The sequence below is a fragment of the Cnephaeus nilssonii genome, assembly GCF_951640355.1.
Source record: "Cnephaeus nilssonii genome assembly, chromosome: X".
NCBI classification, from domain to species: Eukaryota; Metazoa; Chordata; class Mammalia; order Chiroptera; family Vespertilionidae; genus Cnephaeus; species Cnephaeus nilssonii.
This window is the reverse complement of record NC_137071.1, coordinates 32,864,166-32,881,731: the sequence shown is the minus strand read 5'-3', so window position 1 is coordinate 32,881,731 and position 17,566 is coordinate 32,864,166. Positions and strand designations below refer to the sequence as shown.

The following is a 17,566-nucleotide window of genomic DNA, read 5'->3' as shown; positions in this document are numbered from 1 at the left end:
GGTCATGATAAATGCTGGCCTTTACCATTTGATGCCTTCTTTATATGATCTTTTTTAGCATTTCAAAGAAAATTTCCCCCTCATGTAGAACAAATATTTAATTACTAGAGGCCCAGTGCATGAAAACTCATGCACTGAGGGGGGGCGGGGTCCCTCAGCCCGGCCTGCCCCATCTCACAGTCCGGGAACCCTCAGGGGCGGAAGGCGACCCGGCGATCAGGGGAAGGCAACGCCCCCATCACACCTCTGCTGCTGCCACTGCCAGCAGCACAAGCCTCGGCCAGCCCTGGTTACCTGAGCCTCGGGCAGCCCTGGGTGGCCGGGCAGCCGCCATCCGAGGCTTGCCTGCGCCTCGGGCATCAGCTGGGCAGCCACTATCCGAGGCTTTCCTACACCTCGGGACGGCCCTGGGTGGCTGAGCAGCCGCCATCCTTGGCTTGCCTGCACCTCGGGCTGGCCCTGGGGGGCTGAGGGGACTGGGGGACTCCAGAGGCAGGTACGCAGAGCAACCGGGCCCACCTGGGGGTGGGCCTGGCCTTGCCGTGTGCCTGCCGCCCTAGTGGGGCTGAGTGGACTGGGCACCGCCATCTTGTGTCTGTGGATGCTGCCATCTTTAAGGGTGTGGCAGTCAATTAGCATATTCCCTCCTTATTGGCTGTGGGTGCTGCCATCTTTGAGGGTGTGACAGTCAATTAGCATATTCCCTCCTTATTGGCTGTGGGTGCTGCCATCTTTGAGGGTGTGACAGTCAATTAGCATATTCCCTCCTTATTGGCTGTGGGTGCTGCCATCTTTGAGGGTGTGGCAGTCAATTAGCATATTCCCTCCTTATTGGCTGTGGGCACCACCATCTTTGCGATGGCGTGAGGGTCAATTAGCATATTCCCTCTTTATTAAATAGGATTGTAGAGGAAAAGTATGCAGTACAGAGTTAACATAACAGACCTGAAGCTGCTATCATTAGTATGGCTTGCTTACAAGTTTGGCCCATGACTGGCATCTGGGAACTTGGCACTTGAACTGTTTTCAAAATAATAAATGTGGTCTGCTCTATCTACATTATACAAACAATGTGATCTGTGTTGAACACCTGGTTTCTGAGACTTTTCCTGGTTTCTGGGATTCTGGAATCTTGGCATATACTAGTCAGATGGTGCCTATATAACCAGCTCTCAATAAATTCTTTAGGGACTGATTCTTTAATCAGATACACACTGCTACATTTTCATTGCTGGGGAAAGAGTATGCTCTGTGTGGCCCCTTAAATGAGGGAGAGAGCACCAAAAACCCTGCACATGGGTTTTTCTAGACTTTGCCTATGTCTTTTCCCCTGTGATCCAGCTATCTATCCTTAATGAGTCACTGCAATAAAACTCAGCAATGAGTAACTATACACCGAGTGGCCAGATTATTATGATCTCTGAATGCATAATAATCTGGCCACTCAGTGTATATCCTATAATAAAAGGCTAATATGCAAATTGTCCCCTCAACCAGGAGTTCAACCAGCAGGAATGCCAGCTAACCACCCATGTCCCTTCCCCCTGGCCAGGCTGGCCGGATCCCACCCATGCATGAATTCATGTACCGGGCCTCTAATATATATACTGAATGGCCAGATTATTATGCATTCACAGATCATAATAATCTGGCCACTCAGTGTATATACTGAGTACTTTGAGTGTTTCCAGAAAGTTTTCAAACATATGGAGCTGGCCTTAGGGATCCCTCACACAAGAAACATGAAAATTTCTTATCATTTATTCACTCACCCTTCTGCCAGATGAAGTACCAGGGCCATCTGAATCTAAATCAACCATTTCTGTATCCTAAAATTAAAAAGGGAAGAGAGGGAGATGTTAAGTTACATTCAAAATATTATAAATTAGATGAACACTTACAAAGAAATAAATACAATCATAATTAACTCCCTCATTGAAGCAGGCAGCAGAACAAAGGCTGGAGAAACACTGACTCCAAATACTGACTATGTGCTGTATATAAGCTGAAAAATACACTAGAAGAGTAAGCAGAGTTTTTCTTTAAATCAGAATATGAAATAAGAAAAAAAAATATGGTGATTGGTATCTGAACTTGTACCTAAATGTTAGTATCTAAACAAAACTTACTCTATATGATATGCTAAATTAATATACTATAACCATGAATTACTCGTGATTAGTCTTTTGATATTTCAAGAAATATATCTGTTACCTACAGGGAAAATATGAATGTGCATTAAAACCTAAGATTCAGTTAAGTATCCTTCTGAGGGGTAATTTTTTAGTACACAGAGGCAAGGCCCACACACCACCTGGTGATGTTAAACCACATAGGTAATGCTTAGGAGGAAAAAAAATAGCTAATCAGCTACTGGTACTCTCATCCTATATAATGAAGAGGTAATATGTAAATTGACCACCACTCGAAAACACAAGATGGCCGCCCCATGTGGCCAAATATGGCTGCCCCCATGTGGACACAAGATGGCTGCCACAAGAGGGCAGTTGTAGGCGATCAGGCCAGCAGGGGAGGGCACTTGGGAGGGACCAGGCCTGCAAGGGAGGGAAGTTGGGGGCACCCAGGCCTGCAGGGAAGGATAGTTAGGGGCATCCAGGCCTGCAGGGGAGGGCACTTAGGGGCAACCAGGCCTGCAGGGAAGGACAGTTAGGGACAACCAGGCCAGCAGGGGAGGGCAGTCGGGGGTGACCGGGCCAGCAGGGGAGGGCAGTTGGGGGCGACCAGGCCAGCAGGGGAGGGCAGATAAGGGCGACCAGGCTGGCAAGGGAGGGCAGTTAGGGGTGACCAGGCCGGCAGGGGAGGGCAGTTAGGGACAATCAGGCTGGCAGGGGAGCAGTTAGGTGTTGATCAGGCTGGCAGGGGAGTGGTTAAGGGGTGATAGGCTGGCAGGCAGAAGTGGTTAGGGGCAATCAGGCAGGCAGACAGGCGAGCAGTTGGGAGCCAGCAGTCCTGGATAGTGAGAGGGATCCCAGATTGGAGAGGGTACAGACTAGGCTGAGGGACACACACACCCTCGTGTATGAATTTCGTGCACCGGCCCTCTAGTCTAAAAAATAAAGTTGCTGAATTACATATTACCTTTAATTTTCTATCATAACCCAAGGAGTATCACTCTGAGGAGCAATATTCATTCATGGAAAAAAAAAACACCCTCTCAAAAACATAGGTATAGAGGAGGAAACGAGCCTCAATATAATAAAGGCCATATATGACAAGCCCTCAGCTAACCTCATGGTCAACAGTGAAAAGCTAAAAGCTTTTCCTCTAAGATCAGAAACATGATAAAGATGCCCACTTTAGCCACTTTTATTTAACACTAGAGGTCCGGTGCATGAATTTGTGCACGATCGGGGCGGGCTGGCTGTGGGAGATTGCCTGTGGGAGCACACTGACCACCTGGGGGCAGCTCCTGCATTGAGTGTCTGCCCCCTGGTGGTTAGTGCATGTCATAGCAACTGGTCATTCGGTCATTCGATCGCTTAGGCTTTTATTGGTATATATAAAGATAGTACTGAAAGTCCTAGCTAGAGCGAGTAGGCCAAAAAAGCAAAGGCATCCAAATCAGAAAGGAAAAAGTAAAACTGTCTCTATTAGCAGATGACATATCCTATATAATAAAGAGCTAATATGCTAATTAGACTGAATAGCAGAACGACCTTCCGGATGACCTTCCAGACAAAGCGGGGCTACGAGGGCCGAGGCAGCTGGGGCTGCAAGGCCCGAGCCCCTTGCACAAATTTCATGCATTGGACCTCTAGTTACATATATAAGCCCTAAAGACTATACCAAGAAATTATTAGAACTAATAAACAAAATTAGTTAAGTTGCAGGATACAAAATAATACAAAGTTGTGTTTCTAGACAATAACAGTGAAATTAAGAAAAAAATCCCATCTAAAATTTCATGAAAAACAATAAAATACCTAAAAATGTTGAAACCAAGATTGTATACTGAAACGTATAAAATACTGATAAAAGAAATTGAAGAAGATGCAAGTAAATGGAAAGGTACTTTGCTCATAGATTATATGAAATAATACTGTTAAAATGTCCATACTACCCAAAACAATCTATAGATCCAATGCAACCCCTATCAAATTATAATGACATTTTTCACAGAAATAGGAAAAAGAAATCACTTCTAAAATATATATAGAATCACCATAAAAGACTCCTAATAGCTAAAGCAATCTTGAGACAAAAAACAAAGGTGTAGGCATCATACTTCCTGATTTCAAAGTATATTGCAAAGCTATAGTAATCAAAACAGTATGGTACTGGCAAAAGAAAAATAGATACATAGAAGAGAGAGCACAGAAATAAGCCCATGCATATATAGTGAATTAACTTACAACAAAGGGAGAAATAATATACAATGGGGAATGAGTAGTTTTTTCAATAAATTATCCTGAGAAAATGAGATATCCATATGCAAAAAAAAAAAAAAAAATGAAACTAGACCCCTCTCTTACACCATACATAAAACTCAGCTCAAAATAAAATAAAAACTTTAATGTAAGACATAAAACTCCCAAATGCACAGATGGTAAGCTCCTTGACAAAGGTCTTGGAAATTATTTTTAGTATTTGACAAAAATCAAAAGGCAACCATGGCAAAGTAAGGAAAAGGCAACCAAAGCAAAAATAAACAAGTGGGGCAACATTAAACCAAAAAACTTTTCTACACAGCAAAGGAAACCATCAACAAAATAAAGAGTTTCCAACATGGCTGCAGAGTAGGTGGAAGATACACTCACCTGCTCCTAGTGTCAAACTGGATTTACAGCTAAACAGAGCAATCAACCTGAATGACCCAACCTGAATGACCAACTGAAGACTGGTTGAACTGAAATATAATAACCAAGGATTTACAAAAGAAGCCATCTAGAGGATGGTAAGGGTGGAGATGCTGAAATGGTTGGCCCCTGCACTGAGGTGCGGTATCTAAGAAGCTGAAGGGATATCTCAGCTGCAAAACTCTCTCTCCTCCAGAAGCATGGGTTCTCAACCCAATGCAGAGATCCCCAAACCAGAGCAACAGAGAAGGGAAGAGGAGCCCAAACAGCATCTGGTGTTGAAAATCACGGGAGATTCAGACTATCTGGGAGAGAAGGGAGTCTGCTAGAGACCCAGAAGCTGTTTTCCCAGGGTGGAACACTCCTATTGTTATAGCACCAGCCTGGGGAGTGGACTGCCTGGTCCTTCAACTGCTGGTGATGCCACTCGGGTCCTGCAGAGAGGTCTATTGGTAACACCCAGCAAGGACACTTGGTGTGCTCTTTTTCTAGGGAAACTCTTGGCAGAGACTCAGACAGTGATTAAACTGTGTAGCTTTGTAAAGGGGACCATCATTCTTCCCCACCTCAAGGACACAGCCAGCCACACCTCACCCGCTAAATCACTTGGCCTGCCCTGCTCTGTTGAGTTCAATTGCATAGGGGGATCAGCGTGCCACACAGAGTTGGGACATTCAAGCACATCTTCCAGGGAAGCTTTTGTCCAGGAATCAGACAAGTGGGTGCTGGGTTGTGGGGCTACATCATAAAGGGGCCACTCAAACCCTACGAGCTTAGCCTGAGCTACCCCTGGAAGAGGAAGAAGTGCCAGTACCCCTCCTAAAGACTATTTGGATCTGATCTTCCAAGTATTGCTGGCACACCCCTGATGAGTTCCCATGGAGGCGGGGGGGAGGGGGGGGCGGGTAGGAAGGGCTACTTGCACCTGGGACATTTGAAGTATGTTTCCTTCAGAGGCTATTGCCTGGGACCAGGATGGATTGCTTGGCCACATCCTGCAGACTCAGCGAGCACCAGCCTCAAAGGGAAACACTTTTGATCTGCCCTGCAGCACCAGTGGCTCTGACTGACTGAGCTTGCTCCTTTAGGGGGGATGGCTTGATGCACCAAACCTGAACCTGCAGTGTGCTCCTCCTGTGGGAGCTAGAGTTGGAGACTCTGGCAGAGACTCAGTGGTATGGCCCCAGAGTAGGTGCCACTTTCCCATCATTGAATGCCTAACGCACAGCCCCAAGTAGGGGACCCACTAGCTCCATCTTCTGGACCCAGGGAGCCTGGCCTTACTGAACTCACGAGCTGTGGCAGCATATGTGGGTTGCGGCCAGCCTTGGTCCAGTCTATAGTCTTTCTTTGGAAGGCTCTGGAGAAATACCAGGTAATCTCAGGAGGAGGCAGAGGAGCTGACAGGTGAAGGCTGACATCAAGGAGTCATGTACATGATATAGATCTGCCCCCAGTTTTAAACTGGAGGAATCAGACCCTTTTACACAGATTACCCCCTCCTAGGCACACTCAGTCTCAATAGATGCAGTCACAAACAGTGAATACTGTAGTAGCTCCAGACAGGTAGCATAAACCAGTTATACACAATGACTGACATTGACCTATACCTGAAACCTGCCCAAGTGGACCCAGAACCAATAAGTGGCGGGTGTCAAAACATACTAGAAAAACACACTAGAGTTTGATCCACTGACCTGTACCTGAACCCTGCCCAAGTGGACCCAGAATCAATAAGTGGTGGCCTTCAGACAACACTTGAGTTCGATCCAACTAGGTAAACAAGCAACACACCCAAAAGGGGATTCCAACAGACACCAGACGATGTTGAGAACAACTCTGCCATAAGGAACAGCCCTTGCACAGTGCGTCATACACAGTTATTGTGGAGTTAACCCTTTCCTGAAGGGTTAACTACACCCACAAAAAGGCCAATGGAATTGAAAAGTCAACTAGAACAGGAGGGTGCACATAACCCAAAAGAAATATTCCTAGAGCAAAGAAAAAAAAAGTTATAGAAGATTATACAATTCAGTTCAAGACAACTATATCCTAAAGCCATCATAACAAGTTTGGGAGTCATAGCAGATCTACCTAATATACAGAAACAAAATGGGAAAGACAAAGAAAAATCCCCCAAATGAAAGAACAAGAGAAATCCCCAGAAAAAGAATTAAATGAAATGGGAGCAACCAAGATACCAGATGCAGAGATTAAACTAATGATTATAAAGATGCTCAAGGACCTTAGGGGAAGAATGGGTGATGATCTAAGTGAGAACTTGAATAAAGAAATTGTAAGCATTAAAAAGGACATAGAAGCCATAAAAAAACAGTCAGAAAAAAGGAAAAAAATATCTGAAATAAAGAATAAATATATACACATACAAAAAAAGAATAAACAAAAAAGAGTCAACAGCAGGTTAGATGAAGCAAAAAATTAAATCAGCAATTTGAAAGTCAAGGGAGCAGAAAACACACAAGCAGAGAAAAGAGAGAGAGAGAGAGAAAGAGAGAGAGAGAGAGAGAGAGAGAGAGAGAGAGAGAGAGAGAGAGAGAAGAAAAAATGATTTAAAAAATGAGAAAAGCCTAAGAGACCTTTGGGACATCAAGCATCTCTGGGACATCAAGCATTAACAACTTTCACATGATAGGAGTACCAGGAGAAGAGAGAGAACAAGAAATTGAGAAGTTGTTTGAGGAAATAAAAAGGGAAAACTTTCCTAGTCTGGTGAAGGAAAAAGACACACAAGCCCAGAAAACACAGAGTCACAAAAAGATGAACAAAAAGAGGTCCACATGAACACATCGTAATTAAAATGGCAAAGGTTAAAGACAAAGCAAGAGAATTTTAAAAGAGGCAAGACAAAAACATTTACCCACAAGGGAAATCCCATAATACTGCCAGTAGATTTTTCAACAAAAACATTTCAGGCAAGAAGATATTGGCATGATATATTCAAAGTGATGAAAAGCAAGGTATTACAACCAAGATTACTTTATCCAGCAAGGGTGTCATTTAAAATTGAAGGAGAAATAAAGAGCTTCCCAGATAAGAAAAATCTAAAGGAGTTCCTTACTACCAAATCAGCTCTACAAAAAATTTAAAGGGGTTTCTTTAAAAGGAAAGTAAAAAAGAAAGAAAGAGAGAAACATGTATAAAGAATAAAATGGCAATAAATATCTAACGATATAACTTTAAATGCTCCAATCAAAAGACATAGTGCAGATGAATAAATAAGAAAATATGACCCATACATATGCTTTCTATAAGAGACCCACCTCAGAACAAAAGATATACACAGACTGAAAGTGAAGGGATGGAGAAAAATATTCCATGAAAATGAAAAAAAGGCTGGGGTAGCAGTACTTATACAAGTCAAAATTTACTTAGAAACAAAAGCCATAACAAGAAACAAAGAAAGTGATGACATAACACTATTGGGATTAATCAAACAAGAGGATATAACCCTTGTAAATATATAAGCACCCAAAATAGGAGCACCTAAATATATAAAGAAAATCTTGGTAGGCCAACGTCCTGTGGTCCCTCCCCCGGGAAGGCCGGCCCTGATTGCCCAATGGGGACTGGGTGAGCCAGCCCCAATTGGCCCCAATTGCTGGCCAGGCCGAGGGACCCCACCCATGCACAAATTTGTGCATTGGGCCTCTAGTCAATTATATAAATACTGAAATACATTCAAACACAAGAAGGCTGAATAACATGATATTAAACAATGAATGAATTAACAATGAGATCAAGGAAGACATCAAAAGTCACCTGGAAACAAATAATGATAAACACACAGCAAACCAAAATCTATGAAACACAGCAAAAGCAGAATGGAGAGGAACCTTCATGGCATTACAGACCTTCCTCAGAAGCAAGAAAAATCTCAAATAAACTATCTAAACTTTACCTAAAAAAACTAGGAAAAAACAACAACAAACAAAGCACAGAGAAAGTGGAAACAAGGAAATAATAAAAGTTATAGAGTGGAAATAAATGACAGAGACTAAAAGAAACAACAACAAGATAAAAACTGAATAAAACCAGGAGGTGTTGTTTTAAAAATATAAACAAGATTGACAAACCTTTACTAAGATTTATCAAGAAGAAAAGAAGAGGATTAAAAATGAGGGCAGGCATTAATAATAAATGAGAAGAGATTAAAAATGGCAGCAGAGTAAGTGGATGCTGCATGGACATGCTACCAGGAACAAACTGGAATTACAACTGAAATACAGAAAAACTTCCTGAATAATGAACCAAAGGGCTGGCCCAGCATCCATAGACAGCAACTGAAGTTCCAGAGACATATCTCAGGTGTTGGGGGTTGCCACTGAGAAATCTGGTACCTATTCCCCAAGTTGGGCCCCTGATCAGAGAGCACCGGAACTGAGGAGGGCACCCACATAACATCTGGCTGGGGTGCAGTCAGCCACACTCTTAAAGGGCCAACACACAAAATTCCCTGTGGAGCCACCCACCTTGTGCTCCGGCAGAGGGAGAGTGAAATGGACTGGAACTGTGAGGGCAGAAGCCAGGACAGAGGACTCAGGGAATAGAGCTCAGAAGGCAGACACCTCAAGTTTCCTGGGCTGAGTCATTCCCTCAAGCAGTGGCGGACATCTTTCCCATATACACATCTACATTGCCTGGGGGGAAGACAGTTGACACACCCTATTGGAAAAAAACCTTGCCCTGAGGCCACTTAAGAGATTAAAAATAACAATTAGCCTCTAGGCCAGTGATAGGCAACCTTTTGAGCTTGGTGTGTCAAACTTCGCCAAAAAACTGAGCATAACTCGGGTAGTGTGTCACTTTGAGGAAAAAAGTAACTCCAAGATTCTAGTCGCAAATGTTTCATCCTCAGGAGCAGGAAGTGTTTCATCCTCGGCATGCGGCCACGTGTCATCAGAAATGCCTACGCGTGTCAGTGCTGACACGCGTGTCATAGGTTCGCCATCACTGCTCTAGGCAGTAGCAACTGCCCAACCCTGTTGAAAAAAATATCTCCCCACACCTGAGGACAATTGCCTGGGGGGGAGGGGCAATTCAAGTCGGAATCCTATTAGTCCTGTAGGCAGAGGCAGTCTCTGGAGGCTTTGAGTCTTTGGCTGATCTAATTAGTCAGAAATAGCCTTTAACTCTATCCATCACTTAAGAGGTGTAGAGGATCTACACAATATAGTCACAAACCCAAACAGAAAGCCAAAATGAGGAGACAAAGACACAACCGCCAAATGAAAGAACTAGAGAATTCTCTAGAAGAAGAGATAAATGAAGCAGAGATAAGAAATTTATCTGAAACAGAGTTCAGGGTAATGAGGGTAAAGATGCTCAACAGCATGAAAAAATATATAGTAACTTTGAAAAAATAACAGTCTGAGATAAAGAATGACATAACACAAATAAAGAACACATTGGAAGGAACACACAGCAGATTAGGGGAAGCTGAGTATCGAATCAGTGAATTAGAAGACAGAGTTGAAAATATTACTCAATCAGAAGACCAAAAAGAAAAAAAACCTCCCTGTTGCCCTCTCATAGTGGACCCATGCCAGAGGAAGTTGCAGTCTCAAACCATTGCCCAGTATCCTTACCCTTGGGCTGTGAGCACTGAAGGGGGCTGTACAATATAGAAAAAAGAAAAAAAAACAATTAAAAAACATGAGGACAGCTTAAGGGAGCTGTAGGCTAATGTGAAACGTAACAATATTAGAATAGCAGGTGTGCCAGAAGAGGCAGAAATGGAGAAAGGCATAGAGAAGGTATTTTAAGAAATAATGGCAGAAAACTTCCCTAACCTGGTAAAGGAAAAAGTCACACAAGTTCAGGAGGCACAGAGAACCTCAAACAAGAAGAATCCAAACAGGCCCACACCCAGACACACCATAATTAAAATACCCAAATTAAAAACAAAGAATATTAAAGGCAGCAAGAAAAAAGAAAACTATTACCTCCCTACAAAAGAGCTCCCATAAGGCTGACACCTGATTTCTCATCAGAAACTCTACAGGCTAGAAGGGAATGGCATGAAGTACTCAAGGTAATGGAAAGCAAGGATCTGAGACCAAGATTACTATATCCAGCAAGGCTATCATTCAAAATAGACAGTCAAATAAAGAGCTTCCCAGACAAAAAAAAAAAAAAGGCTAAAGGAGTACATCAACACCAAGCCAGCATTACAAGAAATGCTAAAGGGATTGTAATGAGAAGAAGAAACAGACAGAAAACTAGCCATATAGAATTATAATGGCTATAAATAAGTACATATCAATAATAACCCTAAATGTAAATGGACTAAATGCTCCAATAAAAAGCCGTAGGGTAGCTGAATGGGTACAAAAACATGACCCAACTATATGCTGTCTACAACAGACCCACCTCAAAACAAAAGACACACACAGAATAATAGTGAAGGGATGGAAAAAAATTTTTCGTGCAAATGGAAAAAAAAAGCTGGAGTAGCAATACTTATATCCGACAAAATAGACTTTTCAATGAAGGTAATCACAAGAGACAACACAAGTCACTACATAATACTAAAGAGATCAAATCAACAAGAGGATATAACCCTGGTAAACATATATGCACCCAAAACAGAAGCACCTAAATATATACAAAAACTTCTAGAGGACTTCAATGAAGAGATAGTAAATAATACAGTCATAGTAGGGGACTTTAGCACTCCTCTGACTTTGCGGCATAGATCTTCCAGACAAAAACTTAACAAGGAAACAGAGACTCTAAAGGACACACTGGATCAGATGGATTTAATTGACATTTATAGAACATTTCACCCCAATGCAGCAGAATATACATTCTTCTCAAGTGCACAAGGATCATTCACAAAAATAGACCACATGTTAGGACACAAATCAAGTCTCTGCAAGTTCAAGAAGACTTAAATCATATCAAGCATCTTCTCAGATCACAATGGAATGAAATTAGCAATCAACTACAGTAAAAACACCGAAAAACATTCAAACACACAGAGGCTAAATAGCATGTTATCTACACTAATAAAAGAGAAAGATGCAAATTGACCATACCTCTGTGACGCTCACCAGCCAATCAGGAGTATGCAAATTAACCCAACAAAGATGGCGGGTTAATTTGCATACACAGCCGCGGAGTGAAGACTGAAAGCTTCAGCCCGAGTGAAGACTGAAGGCTCCGGCCTGAGCGAAGACTGAAGACTGAAGAGGCTTGGCTTCTCTTCTGCGGCCGGAGCGAAGGCCTGGGTCCCGGGTGCCAGAGGAAAACCACTGCCGGCAGCCAGGGAAAGGAAAGCCTATTGCACGAATCTTCGTGCAACAGGCTTCTAGTTCAATAATAAATGGGTTACCAATGAGATCAAGAAATAAATAAAAAAATTCCCGGAAACAAATGAAAATAAACACATAACAACACCAAATCTGTGGAACACAGCAAAAGTAGTCCTGAGAGGGAAGTTTATAGCACTACAGGCATACCTCAAAAAACAAGAAAAATCAGCAATAAACTGTTTAAACCAACAACTTAAAGAATGAGAAAGAGAACAACAATAGGAGCCCAGGGTAGGTAGAAAGAAGGAAACAATAAAGATTAGAGCAGAAATAAATACCATAACCTAAATATATATATATATATATATATATATATATATATATATATATACTAGCAGCCCATTTGCACGAAGATTCGTGCAATAGACCTTCATTCACCTGGCTGCCTGCACCAGTTTTCTGCCAACACCAGGGACCCAGGCCTTGGCTGTGGCCACCGCCTTCTGCCTTCTTTCAGGGTTGGGTCTTGGCCCTAGGCGGTGGCCTTGGGCTCGGCTGCACCCCAGCCTCCCTGCTAAGGATCGTAGGAGCCGAGACCCAGTGGTTGCCTGCGATGTGTGCAGGCTCCCCGCTGGTGCCCAAGGCCGGGAAAGCCTCCACCCGAGGCTTTCCCGGCCTTGGGCTCGGCCGCACCCAGCGTCCCTGCTAAGGATCCTAGGAGCCGACCCCCTGGTCATTGCCTGTGATCCGTGCAGGCTCCCCGCTGGTGCCCAAGGCTGGGAAAGCCTCCGCCCAAGGCTTTCCCGGCCTTGGGCTCGGCCGCACCCAGCGTCCCTGCTACGGATCTTAGGAGCCGACCCCCGGTGGTTGCCTGCGATCAGTGCAGGCTCCCTGCTGGTGCCCAAGGACGGGAAAGCTTCCGCCCGAGGCTTTCCCGGCCTTGGGCTCGGCCACACCCCAACATCCCTGTGACGGTTTCCTGGTGGGCATGGCTGGTGGGCATGGCTTGTGGGTGTAGCGAAGGTACAGTCAATTTGCATATTACTCTGTTATTAAATAGGATATATATACACACACATATATGTATATATGTATATATATACATATATATACACACATCCTACCTTATAATAGATAAATATGCAAATTGACCGCACCTTCGCTACGCCCAGGCCATGCCCACCAACCAAGCCACGCCCACCAAACAATCAGGACGAGTATGCAAATTACCCCAACAAAGATGGCAGCTAATTTGCATATCTAGACAGCGTAGAAAGAAGCCAAGAGATGCTGAAGGGAGCAAAGCTGCGGAGAAGCAAGCAAGCCGGGGGGAGGAGAAGGGAGGAGCGGAGGCGGGGCCGGGGGGAGAAGGAAGGAGAGTGGGGTGGGCTGGCGGAGAAGGCGGGCCGGGGGACAAGGGAGGAGCGGAGGTGGGGCCGGGGGAGAAGGAAGGAGAGCGGGGCGGGCTGGCGGAGAAGGCGGGCCGGGGGACAAGGGAGGAGCGGAGGCGGGGCGGGCTGGCGGAGAAGGGGGCTGGGGCACAAGGGAGGAACGGAGGCGGGGCGGGGTAGAGTGCAGCAGAAACCCTATTGCAGGATTTTTCCTGCAACGGGAACGCTAGTATATATATATATATAAATCAATGAAACCAAGAGCTGGTTCTTTGAAAAGATAAACAAAATTGATAAAACATTAGCCAGACTCATCAAGAAACAAAGAGAGAGGACCCAAATAAATGAAATCAGAAACAAAAGTGGAGAAGTAACCACGGACACCACAGAAATACAAAGGATTGTTAGAAAATACTATGAACAACTATATGCCAACAAGCTAGACAATGTGGATGAAATAGACAAATTCCTAGAAAAATACTATCTCCCAAATCTGAATCAGGAAGAATAAGAAACCCGAATAGGCCAATAACAACTGATGAAATAGAAGCAGTAAACTCCCACCAAACAAAAGCCCAGGTCTGGCAGCTTCACAGAAAGTTTTACCACAAATTCAAAGAAAACCTAACAACTATACTCCTCAAAGTATTTCAGAAAATCCCAGAGGAAGGAACACTTCCAAACACTTTTTATGAGGCCAGCATTATCCTAATTCAAATAACCAATAAAGGAAGAGAATTATAGTCCAACATCGCTGATGAACATAGATGCTAAAATCCTCAACAAAATATAAGCAAATCGCATCAGGTAATATATTAAAAAGATCATATACCATGATCAAGTGGGATTTTTTCCAGCGATGCAAGGCTGGTACAATATTCACAAATCAATACACATGATACATCACATAAACAAACTGAAAGACAAAAATCACATGATCATATCAATAGACACAGAAAAAGCATTCAACAAAACACAACACCCATCTACATAATAATAGCCCACATAATAATAGACAAATATGCAAATTGACCATACCTCCGACACACCCACAAACCACGTCCACAAGCCAAGTCCACCATCCAATCAGAGCGAGTATGCAAATTAACCCAACCAAGATGGCTACAGCCACAGAGAGCAAGGTTTCCTAGGTAACAGAGGAAGCCAAGCTTTCCGCCTCCCCTTGCCAGGCCTAAGCCTCCACTCAAGCTACAAAGTTTCAATTATAGGAGGTAAACAAATTCAAACAGAAATGGCGGCAGAATGGAGCTTGAGAGAGCAGGCTAGGGTTGTCCCCGGCAACGGGAAGCAAAGCTTTCCGTACACCCTGGCCGGGCTCACCCGCTTAAGGCTACAAAGTTTCAATTATAACCCCAACACAAATGGCTGCCGGCCGCGGAGGGAGCCCCAGGCTTGGCTCCGCTCCAGGCTACTAAGTTTCAATTGTAGAAGGAGAATAAATTCCAGATACCAGGGCCTCCGCTTGAGTTGCCAGGGGGTGTGGCCGGCCTGCAAACCACCACAGGCCCCTTGCTCAGGCCACCCCACACCCCAAGGGAACCCCACCCTGATCAGGGCCACCCTTCAGGGCAAACCAGCTGGCCCCCACCCCTGTACCAGGCCTCTATCCTATCTAATAAAAGAGTAATATGCAGATTGATCATCACTGCAACACACAAAGATCCTGCCCCCATGTGGACAAAATATGGCCACCACAAGATGGCCAGCAGGAGAGGGCAGTTGGGAGGCATCTGGCCTGCAAGAGAGGGCAATTGAGAAGGACCAGGCCTGCAAGGGACCAGGCTTGCAAGGGAGGGCAGTTGGAGGTGATCAACCCTGCAGGAGAGGGCAGTTAGGGGTGACCAGGCCGGCAGAGGAGGGAAGTTGGGGGCAAACAGGCTGGCAGCGGAGTGGTAAGTGGGTAATCAGGCTGGCAGGCAGAAGCGGTTAGGGGCAATCAGGAAGGCAGGCAGACAAGCAGTTGGGAGCCAGCAGTCCTGGATTGTGAGAGGGATGTCCGACTGCTCATTTAGGCCCGATCCCACCGGGGGGTCCCAGATTGGAGAGGGTACAGGCTGGACTGAGGGACAACCCCCCTCCGTGCACGAATTTTGTGCACCAGGCCTCTAGTTTTTGATAAAAACTCTCAGCAAAGTGGGAAAAGAGTGAACATATCTCAACATGATAAAGGCCATATATAACAACCTACAGCCAACATCATACTCAACAGACAAAAACTAAAACCATTTCCCCTAAGAACAGGAATAAGAAAGGAATCAGCACTCCTGTTCGATATAGTACTGGAAGTGCTGGCCATAGTGATCAGACAAGAAGAAGAAATAAAAGGCATCCAAACTGGAAAAGAAGAAGTAAAACTGTCATTATTTGCAGATGACATGGTATTGTACATAGAAAACCCCAAAGACTCCATCAAAAAACTACTAGACTTAATAAATGAATTTGGCAATGTTGCAGGATACAAAATTAACACCCAGAAATCTATGGTTTTTATATACACCAATAATGAACTCACAGAAAGAGAAACTAAAAAAAAACAAAAACAAAAAAACACAACAACAATCCCCATTTACCATTGGAACAAAAAAATTAAGATACCTAGGAAAAAACTTGACTAAGGAGGTAAAAGACCTATACTCGGAAAACTACAGGATGTTGAAAAGAGATAGAGGAAGACATAAACAAATGGAAGAATATACTGTGTTCATGGATTGGTAAATCAACATCATTAAAATGTCCATGCTACCCAAAGCGATCTATAGATTCAATGCAATCCCCATTCAGATACCAAAAAAATATTTCACAGACTTAGAACAAACTCCAAAAATTCATCTGGAATAAAAAAATACTCTGAATAGCCACAGCAATCCTGAGAAAGAAGAACAAAGTTGGAGGGATCACAATACCAGATATCAAGCTATATTATAAAGCCACTGTTTTCAAAACTGCCGGGTACTGGCACAAGAACAGACATATAGACCAATAGAACAGAACAACCCAGAAGTCAACCCAAGCCATTATGCTCAATTAATATTTGAAAAAGGAGGCAACAGCATACAATGGTGTCAAAATAGTCTCTTCAATAAATGGTGCTGGGAAAATTGGACAGATACATGCCAAAAAATTAAGCTAGATCACCTACTTACACCCTACACAAAAATAAACTCAAAACGGATAAAAGACTTAAACATAAGATGGGAAACCATAAAAATCTTAGAGGAATCCGTAGGCAGCAAAACATCAGACATATGTGGTAGCAAAATCTTTACCAATACAGCTCCCACGGCAATGGAAACTAAGGAGAAAATAAACAAATGGGACTACATCAAAATAAAAAGCTTCTGCACAGCAAAAGAAACCATAAACAAAACAACAAGAGAGCCTAGTACATGGGAGGACATATTTGTCAATGTTATCTCTGATAAGCATTTAATCTCCAAAATTTACAGGGAACGCATACAACTTAACAACAGGAAGATAAACTATCCAATCAAAAAATGGGCAAAGGACCTAAATAGACACTTTCCGAAAGAGGACATACAGAAGGCCAAGAGACATATGAAAACATGCTCAAAGTCACTAATTATCCGAGAGATGCAAATCAAAACGACAATGCGGTACCATCTCACACCTGTAAGAATGGCAATCATCAACAAATCAACAAATGACAAGTGCTGGCGAGGATGCAGAGAAAAAGGAACACTCCTGCATTGCTGGTGGGAATGCAAACTGGTGCAGCCACTGTGGAGAGCAGTATGGAGTTCCTCAAAAAATTAAAAATGGAATTCCCATTTGACCCAGTGATCCCACTTCTAGGAATATATCCCAAGAAACCAGAAACACCAATCAGAAGGATATATGCATCCCTATGTTCATAGCAGCACAATTCACAATAGCTAAGATTTAGAATCAGCCTAAGTGCCCATCAGCAGATGAGGGGATTAAAAAACTGTGGTACATCTATGCAATGGAAAACTATGCCGCAGTAAAAAGGAAGGAACTCCTATCATTTGCAACAGCATGGATGGAGCTGGAGAGCATTATGCTAAGTGAAATAAGCCATTCA

General features: G+C 43.6%; 1 protein-coding gene across 1 annotated transcript in view; it reads right to left on the bottom strand.

The window, feature by feature from the left end:
• BRWD3 (bromodomain and WD repeat domain containing 3) overlaps positions 1-17,566 on the bottom strand; it is a 178,121-nt gene that overhangs the window by 17,395 nt on the left and 143,160 nt on the right. The window contains exon 34 of the mRNA XM_079765731.1: positions 1,773-1,829. Coding sequence (XP_079621857.1) covers positions 1,773-1,829 — 57 coding nt within the window. The remainder of the gene's footprint in view (positions 1-1,772; positions 1,830-17,566) is intronic.